Source organism: Crinia signifera, chromosome 4, assembly GCF_055691185.1.
Source record: "Crinia signifera chromosome 4, ASM5569118v1, whole genome shotgun sequence".
In the NCBI taxonomy this organism is placed as follows: Eukaryota; Metazoa; Chordata; class Amphibia; order Anura; family Myobatrachidae; genus Crinia; species Crinia signifera.
Genome location: NC_139220.1, coordinates 159,659,619 through 159,680,083, shown reverse-complemented (window position 1 = coordinate 159,680,083; position 20,465 = coordinate 159,659,619). Strand labels below are relative to the sequence as shown.

Below are 20,465 nucleotides of genomic sequence, written 5' to 3'. Positions count from 1 at the left end.
GTTTTCTTCTGAACAGCTTTGACAATTAAAATCTCTTTGGGGGCACAAGAGTACACCAGTGGTGGACTGCCACACACCTCCCTGCTGGAAATTTGCCTGTCCGCAGGCAACTTAACCAGAGGCAATAAGTCCCGGACAAAGTCCTGTCAATAAACATGTCGATGGCAAACAAAACAATTGCAAACTGTTCTTCCTTACCTTTCACACAAATACACATGACAAATTACTCCCTATCACCTGATATCTAATGTGGGCTCCCCGGGTCAACCATCCCTCCGCCACAGGTCTCCCATCCCTCTGCGGTCCAGGTGCTTCATCGACGTCCATGGATGGCGCCCACTCTCACGGCATACGACCGGCACTTAAGCACGTCTCGCCTCTCGATCTTGCCTCTTGGATCGCAGAATCGCCTGCTGTATCTGGAAGGCAAATTCTTCCCCGGAGATGGTCGTGTACTCTCTGTCCGTTACAGGCTTCCCTTTGATGAAAAAGGTCTCGGCCTTCTCATCTCTCTCTGCTGGTTCTATCTTGGCCTTGGGTTCAGGCAACGGTATAGCTGATTCCACTTCTGATGGCTCCACGGTCTCTGTCACGGCCATATGGACCACAATTTTGGAGTTTCTCTCCGGTTCAGCCATTCTGACATTTTTTGGCCCTAGGTCCGCCGCTCGGTAACCGGCATCATCCATCCTGGGCACATACTCCCGCGTCGGCTCTGGAAGTTGAGGCCTGGTCGCTTCTTGCCAGTTCTGATGGACTGCCTCACTCCACACGACCAGTTTCTTGCTTGACCTCGTGATGTCAGGTTCTGGTGGGCGGGGCATCTGTCCTGGTCGAGGAGGGTTGGCATTAAATCGGTCACTCTCGCCATTTACTTCCCTCAGTTCAGCTCTACTTCCGCTGTGGCTGTACTCTTGCTGGTAGTACGGTTGGGGCTCTCTATGACTTGGATAGTGTGCTGGGGTGCGTCTGTTACGTAGCACCGGTGTTCCATTCAGTCCAGTCACGTTGGCGGCCTTGGTGCCTTTCTTCCCGCTTGTCAATTCGAATTCTACGGCCTCACCGTTGCTCAGGCTCCGGAAGCTATTTTGGGGATCGGCATGCTGGATGGCGGTATAGTGCACATACACGCTACGGCCGGTATCTGCGCGTTTGATGAAGCCATACCCTCGTGGTACATCAAACCACAGGACACGACCTGCAATTCTTCTTGGGCTGGCTCGTGGTCTACCCCTCGACCATATCACACCGGATGCTCTTGCCGTGTTCTGAAACACTGCCCGTGGACCGCCTCTCCCGTGTCTTCTCGTGGTCTGTGGGCACACAGTGACCTGGTCGGTGGGTCGTCGCTCCGACCTCCATCGGGGATTCAGCTGGTGTCTGTACCTTCTATCAAGTTCACGTCGCCATCTTCTATATTCATCTTCCTCCCGTTCTCGACGCATTTCACGGATTATCTTAGTCGCCTCTTTGAGTTGTTCTATGATGGTTTCGATAGCGTCCGCACCTACTTGGGGTGGTGGATTGGCGGTTCTCCACATCTTCTCAGGTGCTGCATATTGCGATCGCCACATCTCGTTGTTCACAGGGGTCTTTTGCAATCCTGTTCGTAGACGCCAAGTGTGACAGTGCCCCTGTAACAGTGTGGTGCAAGATGGCGTACCTGATTCTGGACTTGACGGCTTCGGCAGCTTCGGACCTCTTCTCTGGAAGAATTTGTGGCAGGGAATGGCACAACCCAAGGAGACCCACAAAAGCAATACCACTAACAGTTAGCAGCGACAGTAATTTATTTTACTAAAAACACACTCATTGGTCGCTGTAAAGTTTCAATAGCAAATAACAATAAGAAATACTCAGCATAATAACATTCACCATAAAGCATCAAATAAAACAACAATCACTCAGTGTGCTAACCTCAAATAGTCTATGGCGGTTCTAACTGACATCCGCCAGGTGATGCTTCTTATTTCTATCTATCTTCACTCTCTAATCGGCAATCAATTTCAACACTTCACAGAACTTAATGCAAATTATTAGCAATAAACAATATACTCTATCACGGATAACCAGTCACTGCTCAAAACAATGGTCCCTCGTCGACAGGTCCTCACATGTATACAGTCCCTATAATAGTGTGCACACTAATGTAAAACAGTCCTCTGAACACATGGGCAGGCAGATTACCTTGGGGCAACCTCCTGTTGGTAGCTGCAAAACAGGCTGCAGACATAGCCTCAGTACATGGCTGGCTTTTACAGTGAGAGTCTCACAGGTGCTGTCCCCGCTCTGGCTCTAGGGGTTCCCCTATTCTTGACAAGCAGCTAATGCTGTGGCTTGAAGCAACAACCCCTCTCTGTATGTGGGTTGTAAACAGGTGATATGGGATGACCCTCCTGGGTATTACAAGGGTGCACTGCAGATGCTGCCACAGGGAGACTGAATCAGTACCTTGGGTGTTGCTGGTTCCTCTGCTGGCTGGGTGCTCCAGTGTGCTCTCTCTCTCTCTCTGTCTTCCTGTTTCTTCTCACACTTGGGACAGCAGCCTTCTTCACCTTCCTCTTACACTCCTTTACTCTCTGACACTGGGTTCTGCAGCTCCACACTGATGCTGTATTTCACAGGGCTTTCTCTTCTCTCCTCTCTGCACACTTGTCTCTCTCACACTGCTGCTGGGATCACCTCTGACCTCCCAGCTTCCTGTCACAGTAGAGGGGAGCTGGGACACTAGCTGAGTCTGTTAACCCCTCATAGCCCTGCAGCTTCCACAAGCAAAGGAGGTTTTCTTCTGAACAGCTTTGACAATTAAAATCTCTTTGGGGGCACAAGAGTACACCAGTGGTGGACTGCCACACCTACTGACCCCAAACTTACATTATATTCATTTTTCAAACCAACCCTTAGAAGATACAACACCAGTCACCCTCCAATAACTATCAATTCAATGTCATGCCCAACATGTCTGTGCCTCCAAGCAACGTGAACACCCATTGACCAACTCCATCTAATATTGAATGTAAACATTACTGGACTTGGACTGCTCAAATGTAAAACACATGTACTTGCCTCTTCTTAACGTGCTCCGCCTCACGAACTTGTGGAGCCACTGCATTAATCTCCGCCGTTATCTCCTCCCAGATCTTCCATCTCCTTGTGTGTGTCAACTTTACCGCTGGGCACTCTATCAAATCACGTGCCCGGGTCACCAGGATGTCAAGCTCCTGCGGTTCATATGCCATGTTTCTTGTGGTTGGTTCCTCTGTTGCCCGACTGCGGCCACGGGCACGGCCACGGGCACGGCCACCGGTTGGTGTACTTGAAGTGCTGTGTTCCCAATGATTCTGCTGATGCTGAGGATGGGCCAGCTGCTGATTGGCCTGATGTTGATGGCCCATCTGGCTGCTCTGGGTTGAGGGGGACATAGGTGGTGTTGGCTTCCATGCGGGACAAGAGATTCTGCACCACCTGTTCTTCCTCTGACTCTGAGCCAGCCATGTTTGCAACAACTGTTTGCCTTTCTAGGACAACTTTAAATACTATTTCTGTAATTGGCGTTAATCAGCTGCAACCTGCGTTCCGTACGGCCGCGTTCCGTACGCCAGCGTCAACCGTGCGGCGCATACGGGACGCCCCTTGGTGTGGAAAAATATTTCTCAAAAACCAGGCAAACTGAGTAAGTCAGATTTAGTAGCTAAATGCAGATTCCAACACCAATTACAAAATAAAACTGAGGTCCCACATGAACTGTATATTTGAATGTACATCTGTACTGTGCACTTGTTTGGTATGTACAGATGGGTCTTGTCCCATCCTTGCTGGCGGGTCGCCATGGCGTCTGCGCTGGCGACCCGCCAGCAGCCACGCCAGCGAGGAGACTGAGACACGCGTGCGTCTCACGCGCACGCGCGTCTCAGTCTCCGTCGCTAGCGCGACGGAAACCCTGTCCGTCTCCGCCTCAGGGAGACGGACAGGGTTAGGGGGGGGTTAGGGGGGGTGCGGGCAGTCGGCGGGGACCCCGGGTTATCAGTGCTAGCATCCAAATCACATGTGAAAGCACTCCAAATTCAGGCTGGATGCTAGCTACTTTTCATTCCACCTCTGTAGTAGGGGCCAGTAGAAGGTAAGTGTACACATGGCAGCATGGCCTAATTTCTGTAAAAGGTCTGCCACTATTTGCTATGTTTCTGCTGCATAGCTTTCATTATAAAATAGCTGTTTAGAACCTTGTGGAGTTAGGTGTAAGTGTCTAGTGATGCAGACTATTTCACCTGGTGCTTCTACCCATGTTTGGTGGATGGTATAGATTATATATAATGTGTTTCCATCTTATTTTACACTGTCTGTTTAGGATGGGTGTGCGATGCAATGGGTTAGCCGTCTGTTCGGGCGCATACACGCTGTTAGTGTAAAAATGAACAATAAAGTTAATACCAAATATCACTCTGATCAACCAATGACAGCACATGATTGTTTGATTTGTGCCATTGCTAAGATGGCGGCCTATGGGAGAGCAGCCCCATTCTCACCCGCGGAGCTGAGAACTCTGGTCTCCGTTATGGAGACCAGGCTGGGGCGGGCGGGCCCCTTTATAACCAACAGGCAGAAACGCAATGCCTATGCGGTGGCCCGCCGCCATATATACGCACGCACCCAGGTGCGGCGGACAATCACTCAGCTGGAGCGGCGGTGGTCCGACCTCAGGCGCAGGGAGCCAGAGAGGCTGCAAGAAATAAGGGCCAGCATTGCTAGATGTGAGTATTTCAACAGTAAATGGGGATTTGGACATGATTGCTTACCTGACATTATTTAATCCACTAAGGTCACCAGCCTGATCATGAGTTAAACATGGCATACAATATATGAGTGCTACTTCCTGTTGGACACCCTGTAATGGTCATAAAATATGTTATTGGGGAGGATTAATGCTTGTGATGCTTACAATGGCCCAAATGTCACAGCATACCTGCCATGTTACAGGCTGTGTTTTGTAAAGGCCACTAAGGAGCTGTTTGCCTGTACAATTATCTGTACTTCTAACCTTTGCATTTATAGCTTGATAAGGCTTAATAGTAATTACCACTAATTGCCACTTTTTTGATTTTTCACATACACAGCACGTGCTCGCGCAAGACAGGCCCGGGAGGAGGCAGAGGTGGCCCTCGAGGACCTGCCGCAGGAAGGGAGCCCGGAGGAGGGGGCGCAGGAAATGGAGGAGGAGGAGGCAGCGGTGGCCCTGGAGGACCAGCCGCAGGAAGGGAGGCCGGAGGAGGGGGCCCAGGAAATTGAGGATGACGAGGGGTGGGCTGTGGAGGCACTGCCACCCGAGGAGGACGTCATCGAGGCCGAGGATGGAGCATTGGAGGCCCCTGAGGAGGAGGTGGAGGCCGGTGAGGTTGTCCAGGCGGCCGGAATTGGTATGTATACATAAGGATTAATTTATCCGTTTGGCATGTACTATTTGCTATGTAGCACTGGTGATTCAATTGATTTTTACAATACTATAAAATGACAAAACAAACGGGATAGCAACAGACACACTTTGGGGTTAGATAGGGTGGGCAAACCATCCCTTTCAGCCAGGACACATATTAATGACACAGGTTGTGAGGATGTCTTTCATCTCGATTTTAAGTGCCACTGAACCTGTGTAGTTAATCTGTATCCTGGAAGAAAGGGATGACTTGCTAATGTAAGTGTTTAATGTCCCTGCTGCTTGCCTACAATCTGTAGCCTCATATAGGTGAGTAGAGTTTACTGGTGAATGATCTTTGTAAACTAGATTCAGTATGGCATAAATGGAGTATGGACAGGCGTGGCTTAGACTGGAGTAACAAGTGGTCAGTGCCCCTGGGCCCTCCTCTAGCTAACCACCCCCTGCGGCCTGCATGTATGTTTTGCACCATAATTGTGTGTGTATTTGGTCTTAGTAATGCTTTTGAGCATGTGAGTGGGTTAGTGCTGCAGCTTCCCCTAACTGGCATTCTGACAATGATTTCTGGAGCAGACCATCAGCAGGCAAGCCATGCTTGATTGCACAAATGTACTGAGCATTACTGAGAGTTGTGTAACTCCCCTGCCAGGCTCCATCATATAAGAGACACTGAACTTTGTTTGCCGAATTGTGATTGGTGCAGCGCGTGACATGCTTCTCAGAGCTTAGTCATGGGTGGGTTTGGATTGAGAAGGAGCAGTATGACTGTGAGGTGTTCGACAGAGTAAAGGGTAGAGGGCCAAAATCAGGCTTTCCATGTAGTATGTATGCATGTATGTATAGGTGTATGTCTCATATATATAGTTAGATATGTGTGTATATATATATATATATATATATATATATATATAAAAATATATATATATATACACACACACCTGTCACAATGCATGTTTAAAAAGTAGGTTTGACTATGTTAAATGTATGCATGAATATCATTAGTCATTTTTGAATTTGAATTTCCTCCACAGATGAGCCTGCCCAAGCAGAGGAGGGTCGCCGTGGGGCCCTCCTTAGACTGAGAGGCCTGATGAGGCAAATGATAGAGGAGATGGACCGCATAATTGATGGGGAATTTTAATTTTTTGGTTGGGGCCAGTTATTTTTGAATAAATCGTTATTTAAAGTTCAAAGTTGTCAGTGTTTTTTTCTAACATGCTAAAGTATATGTGTAACTTGTTTAAAATCTTTAAAATAAGCAAAATGTACATAGTGTATCTAGATGTATGTTAGGGTCACATGCTGTAAGGGTTAATGTGTGTCATGAATGTAGTAGGAATGTGGGTCAGTATAGATGAGCATTTAATTGATTGAAATTGATAACAATCACTTTTTCAGGAGGTTGGCTAATTGCCTAAGTGGGTCATGTGATCGCTGTGTGTACTCAGTAAAAAAGTGTGGGATTGAGCGTAAATACTCCGCATCGGGGCGTACGGACAGCTTCCCGTACGTTCTGACGCGGTAAGACCGTGCTTGTGCGGGAAGACCGTGCAAGAATCTGTACGTTTCCACCGCACACGCACGGTTTGTATGTCGTCCGTACACACGCCCTGTTCTTAAAGAGTGAGTCCGTCCGAATGAGGAGGACACGTGGGCGTTTCTACGGACGAAGCCCGCACGCCGCCGCACAGCGTGGCGTGCGGACCGCACCGTAAGAATTCGGGAAAGTCCGCACCGATCAGAATAAGGGCCAAAGTAAGCTCACTAATAATAATGAATGGCTTTCAGCTGCAGTAAGATTCCCATTACCTTCCATTCACATAATTGCAACAATGTTTACACAAATGATACATAGTAAGTGCAGATTTTTCAACGTATCAACAATGTTCTCTTATAGTGGTGTTGAAGGCTGCAGAAAAAAAGAGCAGTCTTCCCTGATTCAGCATAAGTTTCTTTTTAAAATGATTATGCAGAATTCAGTTTATTGGGAATGGGCACAGGTGAATTCATGAATGCATAAAATTTCAAAACAGGTAGGCACTGCCCGCCTACTTCTGTGACATCAGAAGTTGAACAGAAGTTGGCTGGAAAAAAAAAAAATACTGGTTGAAAGAAAAGTTGGTTAGATGTGTGGGGAACTGTTTTAGTAGGACTGTCAAGTTGGTTGGTTGGAGGTTTGAAGGGTTTTAAAAAAGTTGGTCAGAAGTTGGTCTGATGTGTGGCCAGCATAAGAATGGACACCTTCTGCTCACTTGCAAGGCCAGTACATTTACATCAGAAGGCGCAGAGAATTACACCAATGCACCCTTTTTCCTGAAAACACTGCCCCATCCAATGCTGAATGACCGCAGCAGATCAATCATGCTGCAGCTTGGGGGCACTGCAACTGATCTTGCAGAAGAAGACTTGAAAATGCTCAGTAGTATTGCAAATGCAGCAACAGGCATAGTCGAATCTAAGGGGTGGTCCGGGGGTGCACCGGATCACCCATTAGACCACCATCCGCTTAAAATGTAAATAAATGACAGCCGGGCAGAGAGAGCTGTGTGCTGCCCAGCTGTTTAGTCTAAGGAATTGCTCGTTGCCAAGGGGGATGTCTCAAGCCGCTGGTCGCTGGACGCACCTAATTGAAAGTAATGACAGCCGGGCGGAGAGTGATGTGCGCTGCCTGGCTGTAGTCTCTAAGCAGTGGCATTGATATTTTCAGACCGCCGGCAGCCAATCAGGAGCGGCATTGGTGGTATTGAAAACTGCTCCTGATTGGCTGCCGGACCCCAGCGCGAGAACTAAAAATATTGATGCGCCTGCAGAGACTACAGCCGGGCAACGCACATTGCTCTCTGCCCGGCTGTCATTTATTTCAATTAGGTGAGTCCAGCGGTGTGTAACATCCCCCCCCCAGGCAACAAGCAATTCAGCAATTCCTTAGACTAAACAGCCGGGCAGCACACAGCTCTCTCTGCCCGGCTGTCATTTCTTTAAATTAGGTGCAGTAGTATGACATCCCCCATGGCAATTAGCAATTCCCTCCCCCCTTGGCATCAAGCTAACCCTCCCCCCTTAACAACGAGCTAACCCTCCCCACCTTTGCATCGAGCAATTCCCTCCCCCCCTTGGCAACAAGCTAATCCCCCCCCCCCCTTGACAACAAACTAACCCTCCCCACCTTGGCAACGAGCAATTCCCTTCCCACCTTAGCAATGAGCAATTCCCTCCCCACCTTGGCAATGAGCAATTCCCTCCCCCCTTAGCAATGAGCAATCTCACTCCATCTTAGCAACAAACATGTATTCCCCCATGGGATCGAGCATGAAGCCCCCTTGGCATCGAGCATGAAGCCCCCTTGGCATAGAGCAAGAACCCCCTAGCAATGAGCACGTAGGTAAGCGGCACTTATGTGTCAAATATGTAATGGGCATAACGTTTTGGTTATATAGTCTGTAATGGGCATTATGGTGTGTGGCCTTATGTGTAATTGGCATTATGGCATGTTGATTTATGTGTAATGGGTATTACGGAGTTGGCTAAAATGTGTAATGGGCATTACTGTGTGTGGTCTAAAGTGTAATACCATGCCCCATTTTGTGATGCCATGCCTCAGTCCCATGAGGCCATGCTCCCTTTTTGACATGTGGCTTCACCGCGCAAAGGTCCGCCCTACTTATAAGTTTGGATTTGGGACGACCCATTACCATAATTCTAGATTTGCCTAAGGCAACAGGAGATAGGTGCCATCCAGTGGCATAATTATAAATTTTGCACCCGCCTGCCAAACAAGTTTCTGCTACCCTTCTCCATGCCCATTAATTATAATTAAGGTACTTGTTTCCTAGCACGGCCACAATCGTGGGGATCGTATACCTTTAAGTTAAGGTACACGATCCCCACGATGGACCCGATAATGTGAAAAACAGTGTTTTCACACCCTTTTCGCATTATTTTAGTATAATCTAAATGCATTTAAGGGATTTTGGAGCAGTTTTTGTGTATATATATATATATATATATATATGCGTGCATAGGCGCCGATGCGTGCATAGGCGCTCACAGAATTCATGAGCACCCACAGGCCGCCTGAGCCTCGCAGGCCGCTGCTGGGCCGCCGTATTTCTGCTCAATCTCATCATACCCTCCGTCCGCCGCTATACAGTAAGCACACTTCCACCCTGCAGTGTACGCCCCCATCCCATGAAGCCCCGTAGAGAGTGCACTATTACATGTCCTCCTTTACACCCACTGGGCGCCGGCACCAACCTCCCCCCTTTCCCTCCACCGCCATCCGTTGGCATCTGTCACAGCATGGGCCTGGGGCAGCTGCTGCAGCAGAGTGCGATAAGGCAGCTTACCCCAACAAGCGGAGTAGGCTGGCAGGAGCGGGACCGCCCGGCATATGATTTGACTCTAGTAAGTCCTGTCAGGATTGTCAGCTTTTAATATCTGCGCAGGTCCAAATATATCTTTAGTAACGGTTATCATTGCATCATTTTTTCAGGATGAGAAATGATGCACAGATAGCTGTCGCTAAAGATATTTTTGTTCTATGGAATCTAGCTTTATTAGTCCTGTCCAAAGCAGAAATGCACTTATCAATTTATAATTGCCTGCTTATACTGGCGTATCATCACAACCTTTGAAAGGACATTGGATTTTTACTCTGGTCACACTATGAGATCTATCATCCTATTCATTCACGGTAGCAAAGATCTAAATATTTGAGCAAAGAGCCAACTGTGCTGCGTAATATAAATTGGTATTATTTTGTGACCCCTTCCCATGAAGCCACGCCCCTATATTTTTGGCTTGAGCACCCACCAGCAAAAACATAAATTGGCGCCTATGTATGCGTCTGCGTGTGTGCGCGAAAGAAAAGTATTTTTGGATCCAAGTGAGGACCTGAATAAATATGATATTTATTCTGAATAATGAAAAAGAATAAGAATAGAAGTGAGAGCAATTCACCTCCAAGACAAAATTATAAATTATATGATAACAATAGTATGACCTAAAAATCTGCGAATAAAATACTGGAGGAATCTGTCAATACATAAAATTATAAAAATATTATATATATATATGTATGTGTGTAAATATATATATATATATATATATGTAAAAAAAATGGAGGGGGGGGGGATATGGCAGTCGAATGAAGAAATATAAAGTATATTGAGGTAGGTAGAAGTTTCCCAACAGGTTTCGTCCTCAAGACTTCATCAGGGGGTGGGGACATACATCTACAAAGCAAAACAAAAGTTGCCGAACAACTGCATATTTTGAAATGTAAAATGAAATGTTTTTTTGTTTCATATATTTACGAAAAATATTATGCCTTTAATTTCACATCTGCACTGTAGACCTGAGCAGCATTCATTCTATCTGATGCAATAGGGTAACAATATATTTTTACAGATAAAGAATGATTGCTCCAATAAGATTTTATACGTATTCCCAGTATGCAGTTTTGTTTTAGTCCTTAGAAGAACATACAACATCGTTTTAGAAAGATTGTGGGAAAGTGTCAAATCACTAAATCTTTAAAGATTAACCCTGAACAAGGTTTCAAAGGACAGCTTGTTGTTCACATAAGGATCTTAGCATTCAGTTGATCTATGTTAGTCTGTAATCAGTACATTAAATTGTACTTTAATTATCTGCCATAAAATACAGTCTAGCTTTTATGAGTCGAAAAAGTCATGCTGCGGACTTCTTTTCTGGAAATAGACCAGCATTTTGTGAGGAGTTTTTCTCTACGTTCCATGCGGAAAGCTAACATTGAGGAATCACTTATGTTTCAGATAATTATTCAGACTTCAATCTAGGCTGCCATTATAAGTCAGTTAGGAGCACTTTCTTTGGCAGCAAAAGAGGATTTCTGTTCATACATTTTTGAAGCATGGCTAATTGATAACAATGACCCAAATGTGGTTCACAGCAAAGGAACCTTATTGCTAGTGTAGCCAATGTGACCAATGTCACTTCAACTTACTATTCCAAAGGTTTCCAGGCTGGGAACCATTTCCTGTTGGGCAAGTTCATTTTTTCAATGCATTTCCCTGATATTTACAAATAGGAAACATTATTATAGAAATAATTATATTAATGATGATAAATACAAAGTGCATTAAAGTTGCAGTAGCTTTTTAAAATATATACTGTTCTTTAAAGTCAAATTTTGCCCTCAAAAGGAACAACTATTGCCTCTGATGAAACATTCTGATAAGAGAATCTAATAAATAAAGTGGTACCCAGGAGATATTCTTCTCTTTGGACATGCAGTATCTGATTTACAAAATGCCTAGGTAAGAAGTACTGCAATGAAAAAGTTGAAGTTTGAAAACAGAATCGTCCACTTCGCAGGTGTATGATGCAATGACCAACTCCTTTCTCATTTTATTTTCACTTTCCATGGTATACCATTTCACAATGTACTCTATTTCGAAATTAACAGTTTGTGAATTTAAAAGTCTAGGCAGGGAATACATTTTGATTTTTGTTGTCGATAGAACAAAACTGGGAGCTCTAAAGGCCAAATCCTACAGACATACATTAAAATTTGTTGCCATATGCAGACCAAAGCAATTATCCCTTTTAATGCTGGTAGGTGTGAAATGATGCACTATTTGTGTCCTGACAGCAATGAGGGTGTAATGATGAAGCAAATAAGCTAATGTACTTTAAATACATATTTATAAGTAATATAATAGGTAATATAACCAGATGTGTGGTTCAGTTCTTCAGAAATCTGAATCTACCCCAATTTTGTGGATCTGGACCAAACTGTAACTCATTCCAGATCCCCAAGGAGATTCCATATGATTTCTGGTTCTAATTTTCTCGTGGTTCAGAATTCAGATTTTGAATCCAAATTTCAGTTTTGGATTGCAACAATTATGTGATTTTTGCTGTTTTTATCGATTTTATCGATTGTTTATTGGTTTAAAACCAAACTAAATTCCGAATCAAAACACCTTGAGGGTGGTTTTGCCAAACCACAATGATGATTTAGAACGAAAGCCAATAAACTGGGGTACCCACACATCTCTAAACATAACTATATAACTATTATATTATTATGTTTACAGCCCATTTCGAGCCCAGTTCCATCTCTTACTGTAAGTTGCATATGTAGATGTGGCTAAAATGCATATAAGCCTGTGTCACTTGTACCTGTTCCAGAGTATGTGCAATAAGAAAGCATAAAATATATGATCGGTCAGCAGGTGTATATGCTGCTCTGCATCAGCCCCTATGCCTGTTGGCCATTGTTTAAGAATGCACATACCAAATTCAGTTAAACACATTGACTTCTGGATACAAAAACTTACACATGATGAAGCCCATATTGGTGCATTGCATGAAATGATAACATGCTCTCCAAGCTGCAGGAAATAACACTCAGCGTCACAATAATAATCAATGAGAGGAGTAGCCAGAGGATCTCGTGGCTCTGTATTTTGGGGGAACACATTGCCCAATACATAATTATCTGTCTATATTGTTGAGTGTGCAGGAAGTGCTATTTTTTCATTAAATATATAGAACAATATATAGAACAACAAACATGATCATGGTCATCCCTGATCTGATCAAATTGCCCTTTTGCAGAGAACAAGAGGCTGTGTTCCACCCCTCAAAATGTATTGTCACCAACCTCACTTCCTTTTACACCTTTTTTGGTCTGCATAATTGATTATCCTTTGTTCTGTGCTCCAGAAACATGTGAATGAAATGAACCATTCATATTTTTTCCTAAATGACTGTTAATTTTAACTTGTATAGTGTCATCGGACATGGACAATCTTTATTACAAGTGGACGTTTTTATGTATATGAAGATATTTGCTACAATGCTTTTAAAGTGTGCCTTTTAATTAGAGATGTGCAGGCTCTGATTTACTCTGATTTACTCTGATTTCACAGCAGGATCTTATTGGCTATCAACTGTCAACAACTGTCATGTGATTTGGGATAGCCAATAAGATCCTGCCTTGAAATCAGAGTAAATCAGAGTAAATCAGAACCTGCACATCTCTACTTTTAATGCACTTCTCCATCACCTAGTGAATGGAGACGCATAACAGTTCCAGGTAGGAGATGGAATCATATTTTACTGCTGTTACAAAGTGGGATTGGTCATGTCCCCCTGAAACAGCGGGTGATACCATAAACCATTTACTCCTTCAACTCCTTCAAGTACTGTAGTAAGTTATTCTTTTTTCTACTTCTCAGCAAAATAAGGATTTTTTCTCTACTATAGTCCAATGCACACTTTACAAGGGATGTCGTCACTGTCCAATTTTTTTCTTTTTGACTATGCAGAATGTTACTGCCCTGCAAACGCAGAATTGCAGTCTTACTGGTGCCAATCACAGAGTATATATTGTCCAAAGCTGCTTTTGCACCCTGGAGTCTCAATTTTGTACTTTGAAAACAGACAGACAGAAATTAATTTATGGTCACATGACAACAAAAGTATAGTTTAAAGTGTATAGTTGCCGGGATACACGGGCCGGGTTGATTTCTTATCACAATCTTTTCTACTGAGGGGGTGATTCCCTTTTTTCATGTACCCTCTGCTTTTACAGAATAAAGTATTTAATTTTTCCAGAGTCTATTAAATAATTGTATGTGCCAAAGTAATACAAACATAATTTTGAATCATCATGGAGAAACCATTTTGTACATGGATTATTGTTCTAGATGGGCAGTACAATGCAAATTTACTATATCAGAAAGCATGTGCAAGTTAAGAAAATAGATACTGTGGGGGAAATTTACTAAAGGAAATTTGTAAAAAATAGGTGTATTTGTATCCAGAAATTCACTTATTTTTGACGAAAATACGTTAATTCGTATTCGTATTGATAGCACATCAATACGAATACGAATTGCCGAATTTTCGGGATAGTAAATGTCAAAAATAAGTGTATTTCTGGATACAAATACACCTATTTTTTTTTACAAATTTCCTTTAGTAAATTTCCCCCTGTGAGTCGGATGCATTAGTGCACACAATAGCATCTGTTGGTGGTCGGCACCTCACTGCCAAGTTTATGCTAATTTGACTATAAACTCCTTCCCTTGTGTATATCTGCCTGGCCAATTTTCAAGGTCTAAGTGACTTATTATTCGTGTCTGCGCGTGCTGTAATACTGATTGGTGCATCATTACACACCACCACCAGTCACTCCACCAAAATTTGCACCAGATCCATGGCAGGTGAAGCTTTGTTTCTGACTACAAACTCCTGTCTGTGGCTGTGCATCTGAGACTGCAACCTCTTGCACTGACACTGTTATAGGGCAGGATGCACTAACATCTGTGGCCCCACTTTGCTACACATCGCCGGCTACTGCATAATTATCCCATATGCCCTAACATATACAATAATTATTGCAAAGGTCAGCTCTTGCATTAAGAGCTGCCCTTTGTGTTTTGCCGGTGATGTGCAGCAGGTCCCCGGCGGCTCCCCAGCTGCTCCCCCTCGCTCCCTTACCCAGCTGGATGCTGCTGCTGCAGGGAAGGCTATCCTCCTCCCTGTACCCAGAAGATGATGTACAGTGCAGGGAGGAGGAGGTCACTGGTCTGAGAAGCACAGTACTGTGTTTCCAGGACAAAGGTGAGGGGGGAGGTCGGCGGGGTGGCGGGGGTCCATGTGGGGCAGTGGAGGGTTGCATTAAGAAGCCCATAGGCTTTTATTGGGTATCGCCAGCTTTCCGCAGGGAAAAACCCAGCATGCAGGTTTTCCTGCATATCAAAATGCGATAAAAAACCCTGATAACAGGGTTTTTTGGCATTTTTCATTTAGTGCATCCCACCCATCACTTTTTCACAATATTTCTGACACGTCAGACCTGATTGCAACAGCACCTTTGAGTGTACACTCTGTGTGACACATACACTGCATTGGCTTTCATAAATATGTGCGCAGGAACATCAGGATTACACATGGGTTGTGGGTGTCTACATCACGCTCTATATATATTTATATTTGTATTGCACAACTTCTTAGAAATTACACCTATTTTTCCTTAGGCCACTGTTAGATGCTGCTCATCAATGGATTCACATTTACTAAACTTTTTACCTGAATGTTTGTCTGCTGATCAGAGTGCAATAGTATTTAAACATGCTAAGGATGTACTTATTGAAATGTTTTGTGCAGGAACTTTTCTATATTATTCCACTGTTTTGTCCTTTTCTATCTTTTCTCTATGTGCTGTTTGTAATATGGGAACTCTTAAGGGCTCTTTGTGAGCTTCTAGAAGGCTGGATTTGAATGATGACAAATAGCAGTTCTTGTGAGAGCTGCAGAGAGACGAGAGAATTCTGCCACTTGTTCTTGAAAGTGTGAAAAAGACTTGAAAGAGCAGCTGCTGAAAAGTACATTGAACTCTGGGCAACATGCTTGGATAAACATTGCCACACAGTAACAGCACTAATCTGTACCAAGGACAGACTGCTGGGAAAGAAGGGGAATATTTCCTTTGATAGAGAAGTTACATTGTCCTAACTGTATCTATATAAATGTAAAGATATTTAGGACTTCAGAAGGGTGCTTTGGGCCTGTTGGAAAGTAATCTTACATTGGGAGTCCAACTGTTCAGTGGCAGCATGTGTATCCTCCAGTATTTTACCCATGGTATATACTGTACTTCTTGACCAATTATATTCTGATTAATTAAGATTTTTTGGATCCTAATTAGTTTAACCCCTTGAGAGGTAGGTTTGTCTTGCCCCAGGAAAACCCACCACTCAAGCTGCAGCCACTACATTCTGCAGGTAGTGCTGCAGCCAGAAGCAGCAGCAGGAGCAGCCAGTAAGGAAAGTTAAGGGCCCCTTGGGGGCGCTCGTGAGTTCTGGTGCCTGAGTGCTCCCAAGCAGGCCAGAACCTACAGGAGTTAGTGCTCTGCGGTGGTGGAGGGGGTGATCGGCAGTCTTGCTGCTAGAAGGGGGTGTGCCAGTGGTGCACCGCTGGAGGCACCACTGGCGTGCACCTACATATTGTGGCTATAGATTGTAAGCTTGTGAGCAGGGCCCTCCTACATTTTGACTGTCTGTAAATACCCTGTTTTGTTGTATCACTGTCTGCTATTGTAAAGCGCAACAGAATATGCTGCGCTATATAAGAAACTGTTAATAAATAAATAATAAATAAATGTATGAAGATTTTCCAGGAATACCCTCTGCGGCAGTGCAGCTGAGCCCAGAAAATTTCCGGCCAAACTGTCAAAGCGGTTGAACAGAAAAGGTGTCCCCACACATCAAGATATAGTAACAATTTGGTCCTTATTTTCCAGCCTGGAATTTACTCATTTTTGTTACTGTCTATATTTTTTCATATTATTTTTCTATTGCCCAGACCTAGGTGTAAATTTACTAAGTTTGGAGTTATATTAAAGATGGGATGTTGTCCATAGCAGCCAATTGGATTCTATTTATTATGTTCTAGAACAGGGTGGCCAAACCGGTCCTTGAGATCTACCAACAGTTTATGTATATTCAGATGTGATATTACCAGTCCAGGAAGCCATAAATTGTTTTGGCATGCTGGTATTTCTATAAGTATATGTGCCATTATACCAATGACTGTCAGAACGTACTGGTGAAATACTTTTACAAAAACATACAACATAGAAAACGTAGCTTATTATGAATAATTCCTACTGGATTGCTAATTCTCAGCTTTATTACACTCCAGAACTCAAACGAAATCTCTTATTTATACATTTTTCGGTTTCATTGAAACAATAAAAGCCAATTTAGACAATGTGAAATTGCTCCTTCCAAACATTGATTGATCATGTGATCTAAATCCTATATAAGATCTCAATGAACAGTGTATCAATAATATAGTGTAATTATACATTAAAACTCTAGACATTATCATCAAGCAGATGATGATAGGTGTCTCTACTAAGCAGTCGAGTCATAGTGCACTTAAAATGTATCCTTATGTGCTTTAAAGTTATCTTTAATATACTATACCATTTAATTTGCACATCTCTTATAACATGTGCAATCCAAAATAAACAAGTTAATCAGCTTTTTATGAGTCTTTGACCCGACTTGGGACCTAGTGGGGCGGCGCGGCGGTGGAGGGAGCAGGGGGTGCTGGGGACGCTGCAGGGGACACAGGCGGCAGTGACATAGAGCCGGGCGGGGGGAGCCGGGAGCTGTCAGTACTGAATAAAAAAAAAAAGCCCATAAAATGAATGGGCGGCCTGTGATTGGCTGAGCGCTCTCTCAGCCAGTCAGCAATTGGCTGAGAGAGCACTCAGCCAATCACAGGCTGGCCATTCATTGTATAGGCTTTTTTTTCTAGCACTGACAGCTCCCGGCTCCCTCTGCCCGGCTCTATGCCGCCTGTGTCCCCCGCAGCATCCCCAGCCCCCCCTGCTTCCACCAGCAGCCCTGCTCTGTAGCCCCCCCCCCCCCCCCTGCTCCCCGGGTTTTTTACATGTGATAAATCTAGATGATTTATCACATGTAAAAAATGGCACATCAAGTGCCAATCTAATCAAGCTCCCCCGGGGAGCAGCCGGTGAAGCTCAGGGGGAAGTCGGGGGCGACTTGTCCTAAGGACAAGTCGCCCTAGTGTATGGGGGCCTTAACATCCCATCTTCAATAGATCTCCCATCTTAGTAAAAAAATTATATATGTGTCCATTGTCTAAATTACCCCCAAAAAAAGAGCAAAATAAGAAAGTTATCCTAAAATATAATTGCCAATTAAACCTTGATATAGGATTCATAGACAGTATTATAAAGCACATACAGTATGCAAAGATAAAGAGCATTATAAGGTGCAGGATCATTTATATATGCAAATATACTGTAATCGGTCACATTCATTTTTAATTTAGAAACTTTGTATCATGTCTATGTGCATATGTAATTCTCAAAAGATATAAGCTTGTCCAATCTTGTCAAAAAAAATTTGACCCATGATGCGTGGGCCAATCAGGAGCAGCGATGGTGAACAAATTGTAGTTTTCTGTGACATGGCTCCACTTCATCACTGTGGTTTGTAATAACTGCTGCAAGTGGGGAAAGAACAGGACTTTTGCTGGAATAGGGGGTGATAGCAAGAACACCTTATGATCAGACACCACCACAAAGAAGGAGAGACCCACCAGAAGGAATATAGAATATGCTTTGAGACAGAAGAGCAGAAGAACAAAGATCATATCTAAGATATGGCAAAAGGGGCTCATGCAAAAGAGTTGATACTGGTTTTCTTGCTGTCCAGGTGAAGCCCAGTGAGACAAGTAACAGGTGAGAGGTAAGTTGCTAGGCTCAGCAGTGAAGTAATGTGGACCCCTGTCGGATACATCCAGCATCAAGGTTACCCCTCTGTGTTTTATCAGGCTGAGATGATACAGGCGCAGAAGAGCACCTATTCTGACTGATTGGCACATAATATATGGTATTATGCCCATGGATGTAATATGGTCATTCTCTAGGTTCATGGCTGAACAGCCCACGAGTAGATCACTAGTCCTGCATTACTTTTTAATATACCAGAGCCAGGCCTGTGCAATCTAATCTATCGGCACAGGTCCACATATAGCTAGTCACCATGCCTGGTGATAGAGAGGATGCTAGACTCCAGCTCTATTCTGCTTACAGTAGCCTGATAACTGTAACTCTCTGTAGATGCTGCACGATGCCCCCACCAGGATTGAGTATGGCTTTTGCTCACATAAGACCACTGATCGGTGGTAACTTATTTCTGTACACTATGTATTTGGCAGGGGAATGGGATCAATTGGTCTACATCAAGTTGGTAGACAATTATTAGGTCGACACCATTAGGTCAACATGGGGATAGGTCGATGTGGGTCAATGTCGACATGGTTCTAGGTCAACATTGCTTTAGGTGGACAGGTCATTAGGCCGACACAAGCATTGTTGACCTAATGGTGTTGACCGAATGATTGTCGTCCAATTTGCTGTGGACGACAATCCCATATACAGGGGACACTGTCATACAGTCACTGTTCTTCCCAGCAGTCAGTCAACTTTAATAGATAGAGTACTGGGTACTTGTATTCTAGCACGGCGCCACCGATTTTAATTGTATTGATCGCGGCCGCAAAAATTGCGTTGATCGCATCGCATGCCAACCAAATCGCATGCGATGTGATAGACGCGATCAACGCAATTTTTACATTGGAATCAATGTAAAATGGTCCCTGAGACCCAATTTTACATTGATTTCAATGTAAAAAGCCCCCAAACCCCCCATTTTGATAGCAACCCCCCCCTGATGGGTGAAATGGCCCTCCATTGTTAACGCCACCGCACTTTTGACACCAACCCGAAGCGTGGCGAGCGCAGCGAGGCCGTGAGGGGGCGGCGGTACGCGTCCTACGACCTTTTCATACCCCCACTATCCACGTCGGCGTGGAGTTGATTTTATATTGTGTGGCGAGCGCACCGAGCCCGAAGCGTGGTGAGCGCACCGTGCCCCGCGAGGGGACGCACCGAGCCCCGTGAGCCCGCCACGCTTCGGGCTCGGTGGCTAGCTGCGCTCACCACACTATATAAAATCAACTCCACGCCGATGAGGATAGTGGGGGTATGAAAAGGTCAGAGGACGCGTACCGCTGCGCTCGCCACGCTTCGGGTTAGCGTCAATAGTGGGGTGGCGTTAACAATGGGGGGCATTAACCATACTTAATACCCATGAGGGGGCATATACAATGAGAAATTGGCCATATTGGCCCTTTTCCCATTGTTCCCTATGTAAAATCGCATTGATCGCGTTGATCGCATCGCATGCCATTATAATGGCATGCGACCGACGTGATCAACCCGATTTTAACTTTAAAACTAATTTAACATTGTTCTCTATGGGAAAATCGCGTTGACCACGTCGGTCGCATCCCGGCAAATTATAATGGGCCGCAATGGACGCGATCAACGCGATTTTGTCTTTACCGGCAATTAAAGCTGGTAATTGACAGAAAATCGCGTCCATCGCGTCAATCGCATGCCTTATGTACCTTAACTTAAGGCATGCGATCAACC

General features: G+C 44.5%; 1 protein-coding gene across 1 annotated transcript; it reads left to right on the top strand.

The window, feature by feature from the left end:
* Positions 1-4,995: 4,995 nt before the first annotated feature.
* LOC146072451 (uncharacterized) lies at positions 4,996-6,587 on the top strand. Its single transcript, XM_083179687.1, has 2 exons — positions 4,996-5,414; positions 6,463-6,587. The coding sequence occupies exons 1-2, from the start codon at positions 5,207-5,209 to the stop codon at positions 6,570-6,572; spliced, it is 318 nt and encodes a 105-aa protein (XP_083035813.1). The 5' UTR covers positions 4,996-5,206; the 3' UTR covers positions 6,573-6,587.
* Positions 6,588-20,465: the final 13,878 nt, after the last annotated feature.